We start from the raw sequence: 22,676 nt of genomic DNA, 5'->3' as shown, positions 1-22,676 counted from the left end.
CATGGTGGTGCAGCAGGTAGGTGTCGCAGTCACACAGCTCCAGGGGCCTGGAGGTTGTGGGTTTGATTCCCGCTCCGGATGACTGTCTGTGAGGAGTGTGGTGTGTTCTCCCTGTGTCTGTGTGGGTTTCCTCCGGGTGACTGTCTGTGAGGAGTGTGGTGTGTTCTTCCTGTGTCTGCGTGAGTTTCCTCCATGTGAATGTCTGTGAGGAGTGTGGTGTGTTCTTCCTGTGTCTGCGTGAGTTTCCTCCGGGTGACTGTCTGTGAGGTGTATGGTGTGTTCTCCCTGTGTCTGCGTGGGTTTCCGCCGGGTGACTGTCTGTGAGGAGTCCAAAAACACACATTGGTAGGTGGATTGGCGACTCAAAAGTGTCCGTAGGTGTGAGTGTGTGAGTGAATGTGTGGGTGTGTGTGTTGCCCTGTGAAGGACTGGCGCCCCCTCCAGGGTGTATTCCCACCTTGCGCCCAATGATTCCAGGTAGGCTCTGGACCCACCGTGACCCTGAACTGGATAAGGGTTACAGATAATGAATGAATGAATGAAAGGAAACGAATGGACAGTGGCTTTAAACCCACAGCTACACCATTGCTCACTTTAATGTAGAAGTTTCTGATTCTTAACTGAATTGTTGCCACGTTAAATAAAATGTAAAGTCATGTGTGTCTGACAAACTCAGAGGTGACATCAGCTAAAGCCAAGAGTGACGATTAGGTCTCCAGAGCAACGCTTGGGCAGAGAAGTGAGAGAGAGAGAGAGAGAGAGAGAGAGAGGGTGGGTAACGACATTATAACGCTGAGATAAAAAAAGCACACCAAGATAACATGCATTCTGGGTAATTCACTTTCTTTTCAGTGGATGGTGTTGGGGGATACTCTCACATTTCACTGCTTACATGTGGACACTGTCAGTGGACACATAGACACAAATACAAGCACCATGTGGCTGCATTTGGACTGAAACCTGATCGTGTCGTCTCCTTTTTCACACTTTATTGTGGCTGAGCAAGAGATATTGCTGTAAAACTTAATTCACAGACGAACACAACATTCCACACACAATCTCAATTGTCAAGGAGGCGTAACCCTAAAATGTTTTGCAGAGATGAATCAGCATTTTCAGATCCTCCTAACAACACAAACTCAGCACGACCAACACTTAAGCAGTGCTAAAAAAACAACCACAAGCACTGACACATCACAAACAAAGCAAAATAACATCTTCAGCTGAGTTTAGTTGTTTCACAAGAGATTGGGTTGTGTTTCAACAATATGGTAACAATAATCCCATTATTACACAAAAAAAACACCACAGACTCTCATTTTAACACACTAACGCTTAATTATTTATTCGTTCATTATCTGTAACCACTTATCCAGTTCAGGGTCGCGGTGAAGCCTGAAGCTACCCGGAATCACTGGCTGCAAGGTGGGAACACATACTACAGGGGGTGCCAGTCCTTCACAGAGAAAGGCACACACACTCACACACAAATGAACACTTTTCAGTCACCAATCCACCTACCAACGAGTGGTTTTGGACCGTGGGAGGAAACTGGAGCACCCGGAGGAAACCCAGGCAGACACAGGGAAAACACACCACACTCCTCACAGACAGTCACCTGGAGGAAACCCACGCAGACACAGGGAGAACACACCACACTCCTCACAGACAGTCACCCGGAGGAAACTCACACAGACACAGGGAGAACACACCACACTCCTCACAGTCACCCGGAGGAAACCCACATAGACACAGGGAGAACACACCACACTCCTCACAGACAGTCACCTGAAGGTCACTGGAGCTGTGTGACTGCGACACTCCCTGCTGCACCACCACGCCGCCTCCACTTAATATTAAGTTGGGGTTATTAAGGAATTAACTGTAATAACAGCTCACCATGATTTCAGCAGATGAATGATGTTCCATAGAATATGGAATGTACACAATGTAGAAACGGTAATACTGTCACCTTGAAGTACGTTGATATTGTATCATGCAAAAGTGTCGAAAACATTTCTTTGGTTCACACGACTGAAAACAAAACATCAATGGAGATAGGGAGTTCAAACAAAATGGGAGTGGCAGTCTATTCATGTCACAACTGTATCAGTGTAATGCAGAATCATCCTAAACAAACACTCGCATTAAGACCACATCTTTGTAAATGAACATGAAACACTAGTGAACGCTACAGGGCAGTGAGCACACATGCACGCACCGGTGGGTAGCCCTAAACACGGAGACAGGGGAGCGTTTGGAGGTTAGGTGCCTTGCTCAATGGCACTTCAGTCATGACCTCCCGGCTCTGGGGATCGATGCAAAGGGATTAGAAAGAAAGAGTAGCATTTTTAGTTTTAATACAGGGAGGTTTTTGATCTTTTTTTTTTTGGTTAAAAAAGGGAACAGCATTTCTTATATCCTCCCTCAAGCCCAGGAATATTTATGAAGGCACTGATGAGCTGGACCACTTATTTTTGATGATTGCGGTAATAATAAATTAATAAATAAATAAAAATCACCCTGAAATTATGATTGTGGAAAAAACTCCAATGGAAGCTCTCCAATGAACAGGCTGAAGACAGGCCAGTTGCTTTTACTGCACATACAGCATAAAGTATTTATACATCTAAAGTCTTTGCTAAAAACAGGAAGTAGTAAGTATCTCATAACAGTGGAAGAATGCTCCACTGCCCAAACCAAGGACAGCACCAGTGGGTGACACACGAACTGTAAATGTCAGTAAACAGTCAGGGCAAGACAGATGACTGTAAAAAAACAGTCTGCCAAGCAAATTATCTACACCATACGACCAATCACAATTACTTTTGAAATGGTTTCAAAAATAGCTTACAGATACTGTCATTGAAAATGTGAGTATAAGCTAACCCAATGGGCGTGTTGAAAAGCCAAGTGTGAACCCTCCCAAAACGCATTAGTGACTGGATCACTCCAGCTGCTTTCAGAGACATATCTCCTCCACAAACAGAATGCATTTCCTGTGTTCAGACTGAGTTACACTAGCTGAACGCATCAGCCAAGAGGAGGGAGAGCAGTGCCTCAAGAAAGAACGCAGATTAACTTGAATATTCGTCCTCGTATGAGAAGGAATGAGAGGAATTCTACAAATACCATGTTTTAATTAAGTGTGCAAGAGATGACTAGCATAAGTCATGAATTCAATTTTCTCACTGTTTTCACTCTGTTTGTGTGGTAAAGAGTCTGATCATACAGACCTGGGCTTGGGGTGTTCAACTGATTCTTGGAGGATGTGATTTATTCATTCTATCATTCATTGTCTGAAACCGCTTATCCAGTTCAGGGTTGCGATGGGTCCAGAGTCTACACGGGATCACTGGGCGTAAGGTGAGAACACACCCTGGAGGGGGCGCCAGTGATTTATTTTTTAACAAAATGCGTGGGTTTCCTCCAGGTGACTGTATGTGAGGAGTGTGGTGTGTTCTCCCTGTGTCCGCGTGGGTTTCCTCCGGGTGACTGTCTGTGAGGAGTGTGGTGTGTTCGCCCTGTGTCCGCATGGGTTTCCTCCGGGTGACTGTCTGTGAGGAGTGTGGTGTATTCTCCCTGTGTCCGCGTGGGTTTCCTCTGGGTGACTGACTGTGAGGAGTGTGGTGTGTTCTCCCTGTGTCTGCGTGGGTTTCCTCCGGGTGCTCTGGTTTCCTCCCACGGTCCAAAAAAAAAAAAACACACGTTGGTAGGGGGATTGACGACTCAGAAGTGTCCGTGTGTGAGTGAATTTGTGTGTGTGTCTGTGTTGCCCGTGTGAAGGACTGGTGCCCCCTCCAGGGTGTATTCCCGCCTTGTGCCCAGTGATTCCAGGTAGGCTCTGGACCCCCCGCGACCCTGAACTGGATAAGGGTTACAGATAATGAATGAATGAAAGAATGAAAATGTGAGGTCGAATCTCAAATGTCTCCACTGTGTGCAGTGCGTAATATTAGTCATAATATTTTCTGCACCCAAAATAATGCACTGTATGCCTGAAAACAAAAACATTTATGTTTTACTGCAAGCTTCACATTTCCCTGTATAACATTTAGTACACCTGATGTAGAAGTAGTCTATGTTTTGAAATCCAAAAAGTTAACTATACGGGGAGCAGGGAGCTATTTGGGAGCAACTGTCTACTGACTGACACAGCTGGACTATGTTTATCAACATGACGTAGATAAATGGGTCAGAGTCTGTCACAAACATCTTTAATTATAATATTTGAGAAATAAAGCTTTTGATAGAAACAATTTAAACCTCCCAGTTTTCGTGTAATTAGTGTGTTTACAATAGGGTGACCAGATCTGAGATGGTGAAAGAGAGGACACGTCTCGGGGGGGAGGGGGGGTGGGGGGGGACTGCAGACTGACCAATTAAATGTTTACAGAGGTGGTTATCGACCAATAACGGTAGCTCTACAGTCAGACCGTCCAATCAGACGATATCAGGCTACTTCACCACGCCCCCTTCTCACTCAAGTGAACCAATCGGAGTAGGGGAGGGCGGGACTAGTTTGTGAACGAAGCGCTTCTCGAAGTTCTATGTAAGCTCTAGAAAAAACAACATCCCGGACGTTTGTGAAATTCCGCCAAGTCTAAAAAAGACGACATGTCCGGGTAAAAGAGGACGTCTGGTCACCCTAGTTTACAAGTAATTGGCTGTAGATTAATGAGCCGTTAATGCCCATAACTTTAAGATGTTATACTTCGTAGTCCAACATTCAGTTTTCTGCCTTTACTCGGCCATTAACAGGTACAGGATATAGCTTTTATTTTCTCTGCCAATGCAGATAATTCACAGCTGGTTAGAGCACATAAATCAAAAATTAAACACGTATGGTATACTTTTTAGGCAGAAACGCATGTCAAACTAAGTGTAAAGAGGCCCAATGTGCTCCTGCCTTGCACATAATGATCCCAGGCATGGTTCAACCTCACCAAAACTGTTTAGGATGGAGTGGTTACAGAACAGAAACAAGTATCAGCCAATACTAACATAAAACCTCAGTTTTAAACAGAACTAGTCCTTAACACTAGCTATGTTTACTGAAGCACTTCACATAAGAATATAATGCAAAGTGTTTATTGTGCTCACATACCACATTGGGAGGGTGTGCTGTTTCAGAATGAATTTGCCACAACACTGGAGAACATTCAAGCAATTTCAGATATCAGTCCAGCACCCACCAGAACTGAAACGGCTTTTCTGATTGTGTCCTCCTGTAAACAGTGTGAATGTTATTTCTGAGGAAATAAAAACTTGTGATTCTACTGTTATGGTGAATATTGTTTAAATTTTATTTCCATATTACAAAACACAAACCCGAAGTGGGATCTAACCCATTTAAAAGACACTAAGCCCAGGTGTGGTGTGACAGGACCCTGCTCTGTGGCCGTGTGGTCACACCTGTGTGAAGGAGACGGCCTAATTAAAAACACTGAAGGCGAAAGTCACATTTTCAGCCCAACGTTACAAACCACACAAGCCCTGCGTGGACAGCAGCGACCACAGACACAGCCTGCAACTCCCAGACCTTTCTTTACGAGGCTGTAATGCCCCCCCGAAGGTGGGTTTAAGGGGAACGTCGGAGCAAACATGATGTTTCTGTTCCGAGAAAAACCTCACAGAGAAAAGCTAACGAGCTAACGGCCGCCAAACAGCGTCCACGGTCCTCAGTGAACGAGCTGATGATCTCACCTCAGCAACGAAGCCTCAGAACGGGTCCCGAGCCGAAATATCATGCTCTCAGCGCTTTACTGAACACAAACAAACACACAAACAAAGTCCAGCAGTCCTCTGTCAGGTCTCAGCAGCCATCTTCAGCTCTGCTGCTGATGAGAGATAGGGGTTTACACCATTCCTGTGTCAGTGACGTTTTCTTCCGGTGTGCCCCCAGCGTTGTTTTGTGTTGGTCTCTCTCTCTCTCTCTCTCTCTCTCTCTCTCTCTCTCTCTCTCTCTCTCTCTCTAATAAAGTGCCAACCTGAGAGACATTTTAATCAGATCATGAGGGGGCTCTGTAGGGGATGATTATGATAAATGAAAGTTACACATCGCATTCTGAGTTCTAGAAATATAAGAGAAAACATTAAATAATCATAATTGATCTTTTACCTTTTTTGATGTTTGATTTTTAACTTATCAGACTTCCTGTTATTATTTATTATGTAAATGTATATGTGTTTATAGGAGAGATCAGGGTCTCGTCTGCACAAGTTTTAATCCCAGCTGTAAGTCCCTGTCGTGCCAACAATGTTGAAGTTTCTCCATATTTGGAGTTTCCGTTCCACCTTAAATGTAGACGCAGTTTCACCAGACCGCCTGTAGATGGCGCCAAAAACACAATGTTTCAATTCACATGGCCAAGCAGACACTGACTGTCCGAGAGCAAATACAGTATGAGAAAGGTAAAAGCTGGAAAAAAAAAAGTTGAAATAGTTGTCTCCTAGGAGGTTATGGGAGAAAAAGAAGGAATATTCATATGTTCAAAATTAAAAGGTAATTGTAATATTTTGGTTGATGATTGTGCAATAAAAAATTAATGACAAAAATGCCTCATAGGGCATAACACGTTGCCAAAGATTCCATTCATTTATTCATTCATTCATTATCTGTAACCCTTATCCAATTCAGGGCCGCGGTGGGTCCAGAGCCTACCTGGAATCATTGGGCGCAAAGCGGGGAATACACCCTGGAGGGGGCGCCAGTCCTTCACAGGGCAGCACACACACACACACACACACATTCACTCACACACTCACACCTACGGACACTTTGGAGTCACCAATCCACCTACCAACGTGTTTTTTTGGACCGTGGGAGGAAACCGGAGCACCCGGAGGAAACCCACGCAGACACAGGGAGAACACACCACACTCCTCACAGACAGTCACCCGGAGGAAACCCACGCAGACACAGGGAGAACACACCCAAAGATTCCATGAATTTTAAAATAACATTTTCATATTCAAAAGAACAAGACATTTTGTGGCGGATTATTTTTTAATATTGTCAGCATAGACTGTAATTAACCTTATGTCATAATACTGGTGAATAATTTCTACTAGTGTGACACAGTGGTGCAACACGTAAAGTCCTAGGTTTGTGCATTTGAGACACACATTGTTTGGCTGTGAGGAGTTTGGTGTGCTCCTCTGGGTGTTCCTGTTCTTTCCCACAGTCCAAAATCAAACATTAAACTGTATAAGCAGTTACAGATGATTCATTCATTCATTCATTGTCTGTAACCCTTATCCAGTTCAGGGTCGCGGTGGGTCCAGAGCCTACCTGGAATCATTGGGCGCAAAGCAGGAATACACCCTGGAGGGGGCGCCAATACTTCACAGGGCAACACAGACACACTCACACACTCACACCTACGAACACTTTTGAGTCGCCAATCCACCTACCAACGTGTGTTTTTGGACTGTGGGAGGAAACCGGAGCACCCGGAGGAAACCCACGCAGACACAGGGAGAACACACCACACTCCTCACAGACAGTCACCCGGAGGAAACCCACGCAGACACAGGGAGAACACACCACACTCCTCACAGACAGTCACCCGGAGGAAACCCACGCAGACACAGGGAGAACACACCACAACCTCCAGGTCCCTGGAGCTGTGTGATTGCGACACTACCTGCTGCGCCACTGTGCCGCCCAGTTACAGATGATAATTGTATTAATTTCCACTAAGCAAAATAAAAAGATTTAAAAAATATATACCCAATATTTAATTAATGATTTAATGTTTTTACTCAGAGTATTTTTTCCAACATAATGTTAGTAGTGTACAGTAACAGCAAACATTTTAGTCCTTTAATGAAGTTTACAGTTGGAACTGCGAGTTACAGCAGGGCTGTGTAAAATCAATCTGTTTCTAGCAAAGTTCATATATTTCATATTAAAACATATCCCAAGATTAATTTGGCCATAAAGGTACGCTGTGGTCCTAATATCTGTCTTGTTCTTCTCATCCTTGTTTTATACAGACATGGTTTCAAACAGTGTTTAGTCCAGACCATTGTAGTATTCCCTCTCCCTCCTGTGAAGGTGGACTGGCATGTCCCTTCTGGTGTCCTGTAGTCTCTGCATGTCTATCTCCACCATAGCCATGCCCCCATCGGTCCCCCCACAGTCCCCAATGACCACGCCCCATGGATCTACGGCTAGCGCATGGCCATATGATGAGCGCTTCGCATGGTGAGCTCCTACTTGAGCCGCAGCCACAACAAAACACTGTGTTTCAATGGCTCTTGCTCGCAAAAGCACCTGAAACAAAGACAGGAAAATTATTTGCATCTTCCTTCTCTCAATATGAAAAATTTAATAGTACACAGTATAGAAGCAAAACTTGACCAGCAGACTTGAATAAATACCCCCACGCATACTACACAGTCATTACTGTAACACTTTAAGAAGTAAAGAAAGAAACATATTCCTCATCATTATTTTGAAGCAGGAATAGTGTTCATTAAGCATTTTTATTACAAGGCCATCTTCCCTCCCACCCAGGTCTCTACCCGTGTCTCACCTCCCAGTGGGCAGCCCCTGTTGCCACAGTAAATGCTGACGGATATGTTAGAATCTCCGCCCCCTGTCTCTGGAGAGCCAGTGACAGCTCAGGAAAGCGCAGGTCATAGCAGATACCAAGACCTACCTATATAGACAAAGTATAAAATAATAATACTAGTTAGCACATACGAGCAGATACACTTGAAGGTATTTCTATAGCCATACAGTCAAGTGCAGAAGTGGGGATACCTTTAAAATAAGTTAAAGAGCATCACCAGGGGTTGTATTAACCCAGCCTCTTTTCTCTGTCTTTCTCTAAGGTGCTGGGTTGAGTTCTGTTGGTCATCATGACATAACCATGGGTGGGGCAGTTCTGGATATGTCCGATGACCTCAGACAGGCCAATTGCAAGACAAAGGTACGTTTTATGCCTTTTTTAAAGTTGTGTCTCAAACACCCACTGACATCATGTCTTGTGACTTTAACCAAAGGCTAAACAGGTATTTGCTGGTGTTACCCTTTAACACGTGTTCTACAGGGAAGAAATTTAAATGTGACATTGTGTACCTTTCCAACTGGTGTCTGGACAGGAGAAACTAAGCAAGGACCAGGTACGGTGAAAGCACTCTCTCTCAGAGACACACCTTTTCCCGTCAACTCTACATCAAACAGGTGACCTTTCCTATACACTGACACTACCTCACCTGTAGGTAGTGAACACAACTGCATTATGTGAGAGCCATGGAATTGAAAATGGTGGCACAGCAGGTAGGTGTCGCAGTCACACAGCTCCAGGGACCTGGAGGTTGTGGGTTCGATTCCCGCTCCGGGTGACTGTCTGTGAGGAGTGTGGTGTGTTCTCCCTGTGTCTGCGGGGCTTTTTTCAGGGTGACTGTCTGTGAGGAGTGTGGTGTGTTCTCTCTGTGTCTGCGTGGGTTTCCTCCGGGTGACTGTCTGTGAGGAGTGTGGTGTGTTCTCCCTGTGTCTGCGTGGGTTTCCTCCGGGTGACTGTCTGTGAGGAGTGTGGTGTGTTCTCCCTGTGTCTGCGTGGGTTTCCTCCGGGTGACTGTCTGTGAGGAGTGTGGTGTGTTCTCTGGGTGCTCTGGTTTCCTCCCACAGTCCAAATACACACGTTTGTAGGTGGATTGGTGACTCAAAAGTGTCCGTAGGTTGGAGTGAATGTGTGAGTGTGTGCTGCACTGTGAAGGACTGGCGCCCCCTCCAGGGTGTATTCCCACCTTGTGTCCAATGATTCGAGGAAGACTCTGGACCCACCACGACCCTGAACTGGATAAGGGTTACAGATAACGAATGAATGAATGAAAGGTGCAAAGATATCACATCTATATAATGTCATACAAGAGCCAACGCTGCAAAAAGCTTCTTCTTTACTTAAATTATTGTAACAATAAATGTCGAGGTGCCCACAGCACAAGATGCCAACTGAATACTTTTTGCGCCTAGAAGAGAAATATGCGCTTACTGACTGACTGTCTGACACCTAATGTTGAAACAAGCGTGAGTAGTAATTCAGCCGTGTAGCACTGAGAGAACTTAAGGTGGCGCCACTACACCATCTGTTGATAGTTGATTCATATTCCACATTCCAGTTTGTGATTTATATTTGGAACCGTTTGGCAGTGACCAGAGGTCATCTTTTTCCTGGACATATACTCTTTTTGGGACCTAAATATTGCGTGTCCAAGGGCTCAGTGTTGAGAGCTGAACTGGGACACGCCCGTGCCACTTCAGCGCTGTAGCTCCACCATCCACCGCGGTGCAGCTCAGTGTTTTACTGGAGCCTCCAACAGAAACGTGGTGAACGTTGTTGAAGTAATATTTATCATAGTCTCTTCTTTATATTCAGAGAATGTTTCTGTGACAGCCTTTTGTTTTCTGCTCTATATTTAACAAACAGAAAGTCATCTCGTTACTGACTTTCTGACGAGTGAAGGACATCTGCACGGCTTTGTGTTTAACTTTATAGAAAACGGGGGAAATCTCCGGATTATTAAAGAACACCAGAGCGAGGTGTTACTCAAAATAAAGGAGTCTGTGAATTAATTACACTGTTAAAAGCACTCTTTTATCAGTCGGACCCTTCTAGAAATGTAAGTCAGTAATAAATATCTAGTTCCAGCGAGGCCCTGTTCCTTTATCGAGTGTAGATCACTGATAAAATGTAAAGGCGCTTGGTTTCAGAAATGTTCAAAAACTCAGATATTAAAATGTTATCTTGTTGCTTTCTGGTAAACAATTTGCTTTAAAGTCATCTCAACTTAGCGCTTCACTTTTGTAGCTTTGTGTGAACAGGAAATATCAGGCTTTCCATGATCTCACACACACTGTCAGCAACTGACAAGAGAAACTAGTTTATAGTTAGTTATTATTGGTTATTATTGTAAACAAAGGCATTGATATGAAGAAACCAAAGCTTCTCCAGACCTTCCAATGACAAGGGGATTTGTTTTGGGCTTTAATGTTTTTGAAATGCCAGAAAAACCACTATGACTATGGCTAATGGCGGTCCAGCTAAACTAGGCTTGCCCAGTTTCTCTTTGCTCTTATTTCTTTATTATTTATATTTATTTTATATTAATATTTGCAAGAATGGACACAAAAGAAATGAGATGAATTAATATATTACACGGGATTTTCACAAACCTGTAGATATATAATGTACTTTGACTCATTTAAACAATATTTTTTCTAACATTTTCTTTCATATTACCATTTAAAAGCGGGTATGGCTTAAAGAAATTAAATTGAGGTGTTGAGAGGAAGTATATTTACACACAATTGGTAAATAATGAGGAATCAACCAGAGCTGATATTATTCATTTATTCATTATCTGTAACCCTTATCCAGTTGAGGGTCGCGGTGGGTCCAGAGCCTACCTGGAATCATTGGGCGCAAGTCAGGAACACACCCTGGAGGGGGCGCCAGTCCTTCACAGAGCAACACACACACACACACACACACACACACACACACACTTTTGAGTCACCAATCCACCTACAAACATGTTTTTTGGACTGTGGGAGGAAAATGGAGCACCCGGAGGAATACCACGCAGACACAGGGAGAACACACCACACTCCTCACAGACAGTCACCCGGAGGAAACCCACGCAGACACAGGGAGAACACACCACACTCCTCACAGACAGTCACAGTCAGAATCGAACCCACAACCTCCAGGTGTGGCTGTGTGACTGCGACACTACCTGCTGCCCACTGTGCCGCCCAGAGCTGACATTAATGACTTGCAAATAGTAAGTAATTTAGTCAACAAATCATTTGTTTAGATTTAGTTTTTTTAAGTTTTAAAATTTTTTATGAACAGAGTAAAGCAATTTTCAGATACTTGAGGGTACTACAAAATGGTTCACAAAGTGAAATTAATCTATTTATAAAGTCAAGAGCTTTCTGTACGTCTGAATTTTAATGGCCCTTTATAGAAAAGCTACTGTCGTTATTGAACCGAGTGCCTTAAATGACATAACATCAGAAGAATACAAGCAGCAATTTTGGTCTCCTACTAAATAAATGAAACTTTCAAGTACCGTGTCCGTTTATGATAACATGGCTGTTGTAGATTCGTCTGTCGTTCTTCCAGTCGTGCCCTCTTTCGTGGAAACCTCCCAAAGAAAGCCACACATTCAGCCTCCTTAAAAAAACAGAGCATGTCCTTATGGTAAAAACACACAGATGTTTTTACCACACAACTGCCTTGATGTAAAAGTGAAGCAAGCAGCTGCAGGTAGCCTTTGATTCATGGCCATTAGGTAATTAAAGTCTGTCCCATTTTATTTTTACATTTAAGCTGCAGGAGTCAGATTGTCATGACAACATAGCCCAAACTAATTGTATTATTTTATTTGAGTTAATGAAATATTTTCCTCAATGAATTAGAGGCTGTATTTATGGAATCCCTCGACATGGGATTTACGTTTAGAAAAACCAAACAAAAACAGCAGTAACATATTAAACAGAAGAAAAGAGGGTTACATGTTACAAGGCAAGGTTTAATCAGATTTCCAGTGCACTCACTTGGCTAACTGGGTGTATCTACTGATGATGTCACCCTGCAGACTTTCAGAGAGCTGTAGCGTTTCCTCTCGATTTGACCCAATGTAATCAAAACCCTCAGGCAAGAAGACCATGCTTGCTCCACCATCTTTGGCCTGCTCGATCAAACGCTTGCATGCAGTGAAATTGGCTTCTTTGTCTGGAGTGGAGGTCATCTGACAAACGGCAGCCACAGGATGTGTCGAGGCCATCCTAAACAACAATGTGTTTCTGTGGGTGAGAGAAAAACAGAATGGTGTGTATATATGGATCGGTTAAACTGCATCAGTCAGGTCTTGGAGTGTTATTTTAAAATGTATAATATCCTTGCTTACATAACAAAAGCATTGTTTATCATTCAAATCTAATTAAACGTGCATTCTCACCCACCACTAGCAGTTACAATGTTGTTTGTCCATTCATGTAAAATTTTGAGAAACCCCTTTACTATGAAAATATGTCTGACTGCGGCTAGTGATATTATGCTGGGTACTTGGGAGAATAACAATAGAAGATTAACATACGAGTACAAAATGAAAACAGGATACTGCAGTATCTCTCTACCAACATTAAGATTTGAACCATATATTATTTAAATTTCATGTCTAGGATACATTACACATATACTAAACATTCATTCTTTATCTGTAAGTTCAGGGTCGAGATGGGTCCAGAGCCTACCTGGAATCATTGGGCGCAAGGCAGGAACACACCCTGGAGGGGGCGCCAGTCCTTCACAGGGCAACACACACACTCACACATTCACTCACACCTATAGACATTTTTGAGTCGCCAATCCACCTACCAACGTGTGTTTTTGGACCATGAGGAAGGAAACCTACCCGGAGGAAACCTACGCAGACACAGAGAGAACACACCACACTCCTCACAGACAGTCACCCAGAGGAAACCCACGCAGAGACGGGGAGAACACACCACACTCCTCACAGACAGTCACATGGAGTAAACCCACGCAGACACCGGGAGAACACACCACACTCCTCACAGACAGTCACCCAGAGGAAACCCAAGCAGACAGAGCGAGAACACACCACACTCCTCACAGACAGTCACATGGAGGAAACCCACGCAGACACCGGGAGAACACACCACACTCCTAATAGACAGTCACCCAGAGGAAACCCACGCAGACGAAGAGAGAACACACCACACTCCTCACAGACAGTCACCCGGAGGAAACCCACGCAGAGATGGGGAGAACACACCACACCCCTCACAGACAGTCACCCGGAGGAAACCCACGCAGAGACGGGGAGAACACACCACACTCCTCACAGACAGTCACATGGAGTAAACCCACGCAGACACCGGGAGAACACACCACACTCCTCACAGACAGTCACCCAGAGGAAACCCAAGCAGACAGAGCGAGAACACACCACACTCCTCACAGACAGTCACATGGAGGAAACCCACGCAGACACCGGGAGAACACACCACACTCCTAATAGACAGTCACCCAGAGGAAACCCACGCAGACGAAGAGAGAACACACCACACTCCTCACAGACAGTCCCCCGAAGGAAACCCACACAGACACAGAGAGAACACACCACAGTCCTTACAGACAGTCACCCGGAGGAAACCCACGCAGACACAGAGAGAACACACCACACTCCTCACAGACAGTCACCCAGAGGAAACTCACGCAGACTCCGGGACAACACACCACACTCCTCACAGAATGTCACCCGGAGGACACCCACGCAGACACAGAGAGAACACACCACACTCCTCACAGACACTCACCCAGAGGAAACCCACGCAGACACAGGGAGAACACACCACACTCCTCACAGACAGTCACCCGGAGCGGGAATCGAACCCACAACCTCCAGGTCCCTGGAGCTGTGTGACTGCGACACCTACCTGATTTCTTGTTGGATTTTATTCTTCCAAATTACACAAGCTTTCATGGATTTACAGGCCTTAATTGTTTTGACAACTAGTGGCCTGAGATGGGAATCTGAAGCCTTGTGAAATACTTAGCAACATATAAGTTGAAAGCTGCTGTGCTTCAGGAAATGACTGCAAGCGTAGCCACTGATTTACAGATTATCAGAAACAGTATGTAGTAATGTAATATGGCGCCTTTACAGAAATATTAACTTAAATTTTAAACAGCCTACCCTCAGTTTTCCAGCCCAAAGCAATTTTAATTTTGTGAAATGAAACTGTGATTTGTGGTCATTGTACAACAGTACAATTTGACCTCTGCATTTAACCCATCTATGACAGTGAACACACACACTAGTGATTAGAAGCAGTGAACACACAGAGAGCGGGCAGTCACTGTCAGCGCTCTGAGAGTATGTTGGAGGTTAGAAGCCTTGTTCATGCGCACCTCTGCCATGATCTGATGCCTGATGTCCATGTAATGGCAAATTATGACTACTTAGATCTAGCTCATTGCCAAAGAGCACACACTGCTGTAAAATCATATAAAGAACCGATGGACCACTCTTATGGCTTGTAATCATCCATAAATGATCTTACCTGAGCTGACTTCTGGCAAGCCCAGCTCTCCAGAGTAAAGGGCACTTTGAAAGAAGCAGCACCTGCTTCAAAGAACAACGCAAAAGCATTGACACTGAAAAACGAGCCTTCAGAAACGAGTAAGACTTTGAACTGACAAACCTACGGATAAACGTTTAACTAGTAGACGTCTGTTTAAATATTTACAAATGTCTCTATTGAACCCCGTATGGTACACGTCCTTCCACTAAATGTAATCAACGTTTGTTTTACGAACCACCTGCACTCGTCTAAATAACAACAATATATAACTGTTTAGGTCACACAGACGTCTCTTGTGTTTACAGGCTCCATGATTATGTTTCTCTACATGATCAGGCGTTATTGACGGACAGCCCGTGAGCTATATCAATTGACTCGGCTCACCAAAAAGAGTCGGCTCTTACCGATGCAACTCAATTCAGCAGCATTAATATTTCTCCAAACCTCGTTCTCAAAGTACATTGCAACCCATGAATGTTTGGTTTTATAATAATCTGAGATAGGAGAGTAGTTTATTTTAGTTGTATGTCCACGTTGTCTCCCGTTTTGCAGCCTCGCATACGTTATAAAGAGACGTTGCCAATCTGGATGTACTTTGCGTATTTAATTTTTTTTTTCAAGTAATGGCCTTCCAAAGATCAAATTCGGCACTTTTCTGGTTTCTAGTGTTTTGAGTCCATAAACAAAATACGGTTTATATTAATTCATTATTTATATTATTTCACTTTTTCCTTGAATTATTGCAGGTTCCAACGTCCCTCTGAAAGAGCCGATTCGGTTCAATGAGCCGACTCGTTCACCACTGGCACATGACTGGGGTGTAGTGAGGGTCCTCACGGCTGCAGCAGCTCGTTTCAGCATGGCAGCGAACAGCAGCGGTAAAATTGGTGGAGGAAAGCAGTCTACACCTTCTCCCGAGCAGGTACCTGTGTGTAAAACCTTCTCGCACACACGGAATGCCGCTTTTATCGATTAAATCCTCCACGCCGCCGTGCGACGCGCTAAAACTCAGCAGAGCACAATAAGCTAACGGACGAGCTAGCGTACGTTAGTTACCGAGAGTCTTGTAGACCTGCGGCTGTGTGTGCACATTTACGGATCTTTTAGATTTCAGTTCAGGAGCATTCGTTCTTATTTACGACCGATACAGAAACTCTTGCGTAAGAGCCTTAAGTAGCCACGACGAACTGTTGTACCATTTAAGGTGGAACAGAAATTCGAATAGGAAACTAGAACGCCCGGACGTCTGCGTAAGGAATGAGCTGTGGGCGTGAAAGAGGTGCTATTCCTGACAGCTAATACGGCACCACCATGTGCAGTCTGATGTACACTGTACGAACACCCTTCTACACCCACTGTCAATGGTTATTTCCCATTTCCCCCTCTTTTTCAATGGTTAGGACACCCACAGAACCTTTTAAACACTGTCCACTCTGTTAAAAACACCTTCCTCGTGGATCCACCTTGTAGATGTAACGTCAGAAAGTAGCTCATTTGTTGCTGCAAGGTTTGTGTTGGTCGTTCTCTAGTACCTCAGTAAACATAGTACGCTATTGGTTGGTAAATATTCTTCGTCCAGCAGTGACGCTAAGGACTTAAAAACTCCAGCAGCACTGCTGGGTCTGATCCACTCGCACCAGCACAACATACTACTGCCACCACCTCAGTGTCACTGAAGTGCATGCCTGCTCTGTGGTGGTCTTGTGTGGGTCCTAACCATTGAAGTGTAAGCTGAAATTGGGATAAGAATGAGAGTTTGTAATTGTAGAGCTACAAAATGCACCTGTGTGGTCAGTGGAACTGGTAAAATGGACAATGAATGTAGATACAAGGAAGGTGTTCCTAATCCACTGATCATTCTGTATGTATCTATCTGTTTCATGAAGTTACTCGGTGCATATAAAGAATGACAGAATTTAATCTCTTGACACAGTGACTCTTCAAAAACCTCTTAATTTCACTCATATCCCTCCAGACTTCCTAATAATAAAATGGTAACAGCAGTGTTTTTGGTTTTAAATTATTTACTGTTACTGTAACCAGTCTTCAGCACGTATGTTTGGGGTGGTGGGTTATACTCTGTTGTATAAGTGGATCAGACACAGCAGTACTGTTGGAATGTTTAAACACTTTCCACTCGCTGGCTGCTGTAAAACATAGTAAACATGCTGTTTTGCCATGGTGCGGCATACAGTGAAATTATTTCTACACATTTGTCTGTGGCAGTGAACAGACAGACACACACACACACACACACTACACTAGCACCTGGGCATCAGTTGGGGGTAAAGGGCCTCATTGGTCAACCTTGTAGATGTAAAATCAGAGACAGTAGCTCTGAGCTAGTCCTTCATTAGTAGACACAGGACACTGTTGGGTGGATATTTTTATGGTGCCTTTCAACCACATGGGTCCGGTTCGGCACGCTTAAAGCTTGTCATTTTTCCACTGGCATGGCTCTCCCGCGAATTGGAACCAGTGACGTCGTAAAACCCTGTCTCTCAAGAATTGCTGGCTTTGAAAACCACAACGGCAGTGGTAAAGTAATGCGCTGTTTACTCATCGTGTATTCGTGTGTTGTTTTTGTTTTTTGGACTGAACATGGCTCCGTGCCCCAGTTCTCACAGATCAGTTTTACTTGTTGGACGTTCGGCTTTCACTGGATATTTTCATCGGCCGTTGGCCCAAGGAGCATTTAAAACTCTTTAAAACACCTCAGTGTAAAGTTACGAGCTACTGTTGTGAGTCTGAAAACGTTAAAAAATAAACGCGAAAGCTGCTGTAACTTAAGATATACAGCAAGTGGCAGTTTGTGCTGGATTTAAATGATTGATGTGTCTCTCTGGTCAGTCAGCACTCTGCAGGGTTCACACCTCACCATTTAGTACCTATTTGGCACATCTGGAACCCGAAGTGAGCTGGGACTGAAAACTTACCTGGTTCCAGGGACCAGGTACCAGATTTGGCCAGTGGAAAAGCAAAAGAGCCGTGCCGATTCGTGTAGGTACCATGCTGTGGAAAAGCACCATGAGTTGGTGGACTATCCTCAGTCCAGCTGAGAAACTGAGGGGTTTCACACTATTAAATATGTTGTTGATGCTGGATTTGAATTCAGGCAAGTGATTTCAATGAATTTGTCTATTTTCATGACAGGTGGTAGCTACATTCCAGAGGATGCGACAGGAGCAGCGCAGCATGGCCTCAAAGGCGGCTGAACTGGAGATGGAGATCAATGAACACAGGTTTTCTGTTCAATAATGTTGCCCCATTGTTTCATTATACTGTAAGACAAGTAAACCCTATAATAAAACTGGCTCTGCTGGTTAGATTTGGCTAACTTTAGTTCCTGCAAAAGAAGAAAAATAATAATATAATCCTCCCATTGTCTTTATTAAAGCTTATACAGTTCAGTCTTAGACATTGTTGCGTTGTGTATTATTTAATCATTCATTGATATTGAGGTCTGGGCTCTAGGGTGGCCAGTCCCTTGTTTGGGAACTCAGCACTTTTTATCACAAATAAACAGCTAGTTTTTCCCTTCACAGCCTGGTCATTGACACGCTGAAGGATGTAGACCCCTCACGGAAGTGCTATCGATTAGTTGGTGGTGTCCTTGTGGAGAGAACAGTTAAAGAAGTCTTGCCTGCGTTGGAAAACAATAAAGAACAGGTACACAATATGGTTGGCTGGTGATCTATCCTTGGTTGTTTAGTAATGTGTAAGGAAATTAAGCCATGGTTTTCTTCTTTTGTCAGATATCAAAGATTGTAGACTCCCTCAGTTCACAAATGCAGGCCAAAGGGAAGGAACTGACGGAATACCGGGAACGCTACAACATCCGACTGGTTAGCGAAGATGACAAACAGGGCAAAGGCAACGCCAATCAACCCAAAGAGAATGAAGGGGGAGGGTCTAAAAGTGGAGCTGGAGTACTTGTTTCTTAGAATGTTTAACTATTAACTGGTATAAAATTGTTTGGCATTTTGAGTTTGAGAGCCTGAGTATTCTGAACACACAAAATCTCAAGTGAATTTTGTATATTTGTTTTTGAAAATCACATGTCTTTAGTCACAACTAATGAAGCAGTGAGTCTGATCTGGCAATAGTTTATTGTATAATTTTTCACAATTATACAAATACAGCACATACACAAATAATGGGTATACTGAATAGTGCCAATACAAACTAGAGGGCAGTCTCTTCGTAATGCTTTGTGTATTATAGATCACAGCCTTTACACAAAAATTCATGTTGTTTTAACACTCAAGTCCTGAAAGCAGCTTGTGTCCTGTCCCAGTCCTTGCCAATGAGCGGCCTTTCACATTTTACTGAATGTTAAATATTTACAACGGAGCTGACGGTGTATCCACTCTTTTACTGTTAGGCACTTGATATATTCAGTGGTGCACAAGCCCCTAGATCAAAAGGAATTGTCACTTAAAGTAAATTCAGTTTCCAATTTTCCACTGACTACCCTTGATCTGACAGTGTACAACTTGACTGCTGTTACTACATATACATTTACATAAAGAGTTCAGAATACTAATGGGGCCTGAGTGTTATTTTTGGGCTTCTACGTGTTCATGTGCACTCTGCCTCAAAAAAACGTTGGTTCAAAAAAGTTGCTTCAGAAAGAACCTTTGTCACGAGCCCTTTGTCACGAGCCCTTTGTCCATCATTTGACTCTGAAAGCAGAGCACAGCGCCGTGTGATCACTTGTCAGAACTGTACTCGTGTCCAAGAAGCTTTTTGTGTTTGTCTGGTTTTGTTTAATTAATTAAAAATACCAACTTGAATCTTTTTCTCTAAAATTCTGTGGTTCTTGTTTCATTTTAGATATTTGGCACAATACTGAATCTGTTACGTACAACTTTTGTTGCAATCAATGTTTTGAGCGCTAGAACAGTGGTCCAAAATGTCTATATAAATGTAGCTCTATACAGGAGGTCCTCGGGTTACGTCAGTCCCGAGTTACGATGTTTCGTGGTTACGACAAATCTCCCATTTACTGTATAAAGCCTTGTTTCGACGTAAGTGGTTTTGCGTCATAAACGTCGTAACGCAAACTTCGTGTGTGGTGTGCGCGGCGCGGCGGAAGAATACACGGTTACGCGGCTCGGGACCGAGGAGGATAGGTGTTAGGATTGGATCAGTGCTTACAGTATGTTATTTACGTACAGTACGTACGTATGTTCCGACTTGCACCGAAAATCGGTTTACGACGCGACGTAGGAACCGATCAACGTCGTAAGTCGAGGACGCCCTGTATTATTTTTATTTGGAGATGTGTAGCATCAAGGGTTCAGTTTAAATAAAAATGAATGCAGAATAACTTATTTGAAATGAAGAAGCCAAATATGGCTAATAAAACAAAATTAATGTTCATGCAAGTGAATAAATACTGTATTGATTGTTTACCATTGTTTTTCCATATCAAACATTGCAATTTACATTTTATGAAAGCAATATATTAATGATTGTAGGTTGTAGATATATACCATGTATAATAGCCTATATAAACCTCTTAAGATTGCTGTTGTAAATTATAAACAAAAGTTTTTAAATTGTTAGTGTGTTTAGTGTGTGAGAAGAGTGAAGAAGTATTCCTGCTCTCATTCCATCACAGAACGACAGCACACTGTCACTGCAGCTAAACCATATAGTCATCATTATACTATTATTATTTTATTATTATAGTCACCATTATTATCAAGAATGCAGGCCTGACGTATCAATACTGAGGGCACAGAATGCCTTTTTCTCACACCTACACTTGAATAACAGTAAAAGTTTTGTGAGAAATGAAGCACACGTGTCTACAGTGAAGATGTATTATTCCCAGGATGACAGGACTGTTTCATATGTAATCTTTTACAGAGCTGAGGTCAGATCAAGACAAAGTCACAGACTATTTTTAATAAGAGTCAGTGAATGAGAAAGTGTTTTGATAAACTCTAATAGTCTTTCATCACACTGATGAAGATGAAAATGAACACAAAAAGTTTTCCACTCTCCGAGAGTTCCATGAAGATTAAATGAGGTTTAGATCTGACAACTGGACGTGTCCTGTTTGACTTTTTGTTTTTCAGTGTGACATCATTTCTTCACTTTTAAACTCTGAAGTGTCTGCTGTTGATTTGAAAACAGTGCTAAAAGTCAGGACTCTCATCATTGACATGTTCTGATAAATGAGAACTCAGCCTGATACGTTGTTATTGGGGAATAAAAATGTCTTTAAAGGAACTCTATGTAGTATTTTACCTAAAAACGACAGCTTAAAAATGATTGTAAGGCTACTTCAACCTGACATAGGGAGAATAGTGCATCTATCACTGCTTCCGGGGGTCTTCCTCTAAAAAAAACTTGGCCACAGCTCATGTGTGTTTACTTCAATCCACGAAGAAGCGGCCCGCGATTCTTCAAGTTTAGGGCGCCGTCGGAGCGTGTTCCGGGTTTATTTACTATTATTGTGTATTTTTATTATTATTTTTTTTATTAAATATTAAATTACCCAGTCCAGCTCCACTGGGAGATAACGCTGTGTGTGAGTGTCTGAGCTCTTCGATACGACAACGGACCACGTCACGATTTGCGCTGAAAAGAAAAAAAAAATCTCTTGTTTGGTTCCTGTTGGGAACGGACTTTTCTAGTTCGCGAACCTAGAAACGCGCCTAACGGTTCCAAATTTTGTTCGCCAACCGTTCTGGTCCCTCGTTGGTGGAAAAGTGCTGTTTGAGCTCTACACATCTTGTTTTCTATAGACCAGTAGGGGGCGGTGCACCGTTCCCGGAAGTACTTTTATTTATTTATTTATTTTTACGTTTTACTGTCACCGTTTCATTTAATTTACAAGAATGAATACAATAATTAATCTTAAATAAAACCAAATAAATACTGAGCAATAAAATAGATAAAAACCCAGTAAAATGGTGTCTTGTACAGGACTGGGGTGAGCTTTATCAAACGGTCTCCACTCCGTTCCTCAGAAATGTCCTACTGTCGTTTCAGGGTTCAGAGGATATCCTCGCCCTGTGCACACCATGATGTCCAGCAGCACCATCAGCTCAGGACTGGCAAAATAATATAAATACATACCTAAGCCAAAATAGCCATAGCTTTGTTGTGGAAAGAGACCAAGTGACTTAATTGTGCACTGTGTATTTAACACCTTCCAGAATTCCTCCATCATTGCATTCCAGCATTTACAGCGAAATTAATAGTTTTTCCTACTCTCGTTGTGTTTTCTCGATTGACAAAAACTCATTCTTGAGCTATGAATAATAATATATACAATATACATAATCTTTCTTTGACCAGTGAAATCAGGGGAGAGCGCGAACGCAGTCCCCCACTACCAGAAATTATGCAGTCGAGATTCCCACATTTGGGGAATTCGCACATTTGGAGTCTACAGTAGTGCAATGTCTACAGTGAACGTAGACAGTTAAGCTTTCTGATTGGCTGAGAGTCTACACTCACTGTAGAATTTGACTGTAGACCACCAATCGCAGCTCAGAGAAGCTAAAGCCCGCCTTTACTTTAG

At 43.2% G+C, this 22,676-nt stretch overlaps 3 protein-coding genes and 1 non-coding gene across 7 annotated transcripts in view; 1 reads left to right on the top strand and 3 right to left on the bottom strand.

Annotated features, from left to right (window-relative positions):
- Positions 1–5,868, bottom strand: part of clcn3 (chloride channel 3) — a 47,331-nt gene extending 41,463 nt beyond the window's left edge. For 2 of the 3 annotated variants that reach the window (XM_066680514.1, XM_066680518.1), the window contains exon 1: positions 5,707–5,868. The gene's annotated coding sequence lies outside the window, so the exon portion shown is untranslated. Of the gene's footprint in view, positions 1–5,107; positions 5,229–5,706 lie in introns of all 3 variants that reach the window. The other variant, XM_066680515.1, reaches the window with a different exon arrangement.
- Positions 5,869–7,040: 1,172 nt separating this feature from the next.
- Positions 7,041–15,482, bottom strand: nit1 (nitrilase 1). Of its 2 annotated transcripts, none has more exons than XM_066682080.1 (6): positions 15,113–15,482; positions 12,578–12,826; positions 12,091–12,194; positions 9,092–9,228; positions 8,544–8,669; positions 7,041–8,281 (listed from the first exon to the last, which is right to left on the bottom strand). In XM_066682080.1, exons 1-6 carry the CDS (start codon positions 15,199–15,201, stop codon positions 8,021–8,023), a joined length of 966 nt encoding a protein of 321 aa, XP_066538177.1. In that variant the 5' UTR covers positions 15,202–15,482; the 3' UTR covers positions 7,041–8,020. The 2 variants fall into 2 exon arrangements, with proteins under 2 accessions (XP_066538177.1, XP_066538178.1); XM_066682081.1 differs by lacking the exon at positions 15,113–15,482 and adding an exon at positions 14,961–15,055.
- A 404-nt stretch (positions 15,483–15,886) lies between these two features.
- Positions 15,887–19,952, top strand: pfdn2 (prefoldin subunit 2). The gene is made up of 4 exons (XM_066682082.1): positions 15,887–16,055; positions 18,287–18,375; positions 18,679–18,802; positions 18,889–19,952. The coding sequence occupies exons 1-4, from the start codon at positions 15,993–15,995 to the stop codon at positions 19,075–19,077; spliced, it is 465 nt and encodes a 154-aa protein (XP_066538179.1). The 5' UTR covers positions 15,887–15,992; the 3' UTR covers positions 19,078–19,952.
- Positions 19,953–22,456: 2,504 nt separating this feature from the next.
- On the bottom strand, positions 22,457–22,620 carry LOC136707908 (U1 spliceosomal RNA). The gene has a single exon (XR_010804272.1). It is a non-coding gene; the product is annotated as a U1 spliceosomal RNA (small nuclear RNA).
- Between the last annotated feature and the right edge of the window lie 56 nt (positions 22,621–22,676).

This window comes from Hoplias malabaricus, chromosome 9 (assembly GCF_029633855.1).
Source record: "Hoplias malabaricus isolate fHopMal1 chromosome 9, fHopMal1.hap1, whole genome shotgun sequence".
NCBI lineage: Eukaryota > Metazoa > Chordata > Actinopteri > Characiformes > Erythrinidae > Hoplias > Hoplias malabaricus.
Note: the sequence above shows the minus strand (reverse complement) of the source record. Positions and strands in the feature narration are given on the sequence as shown.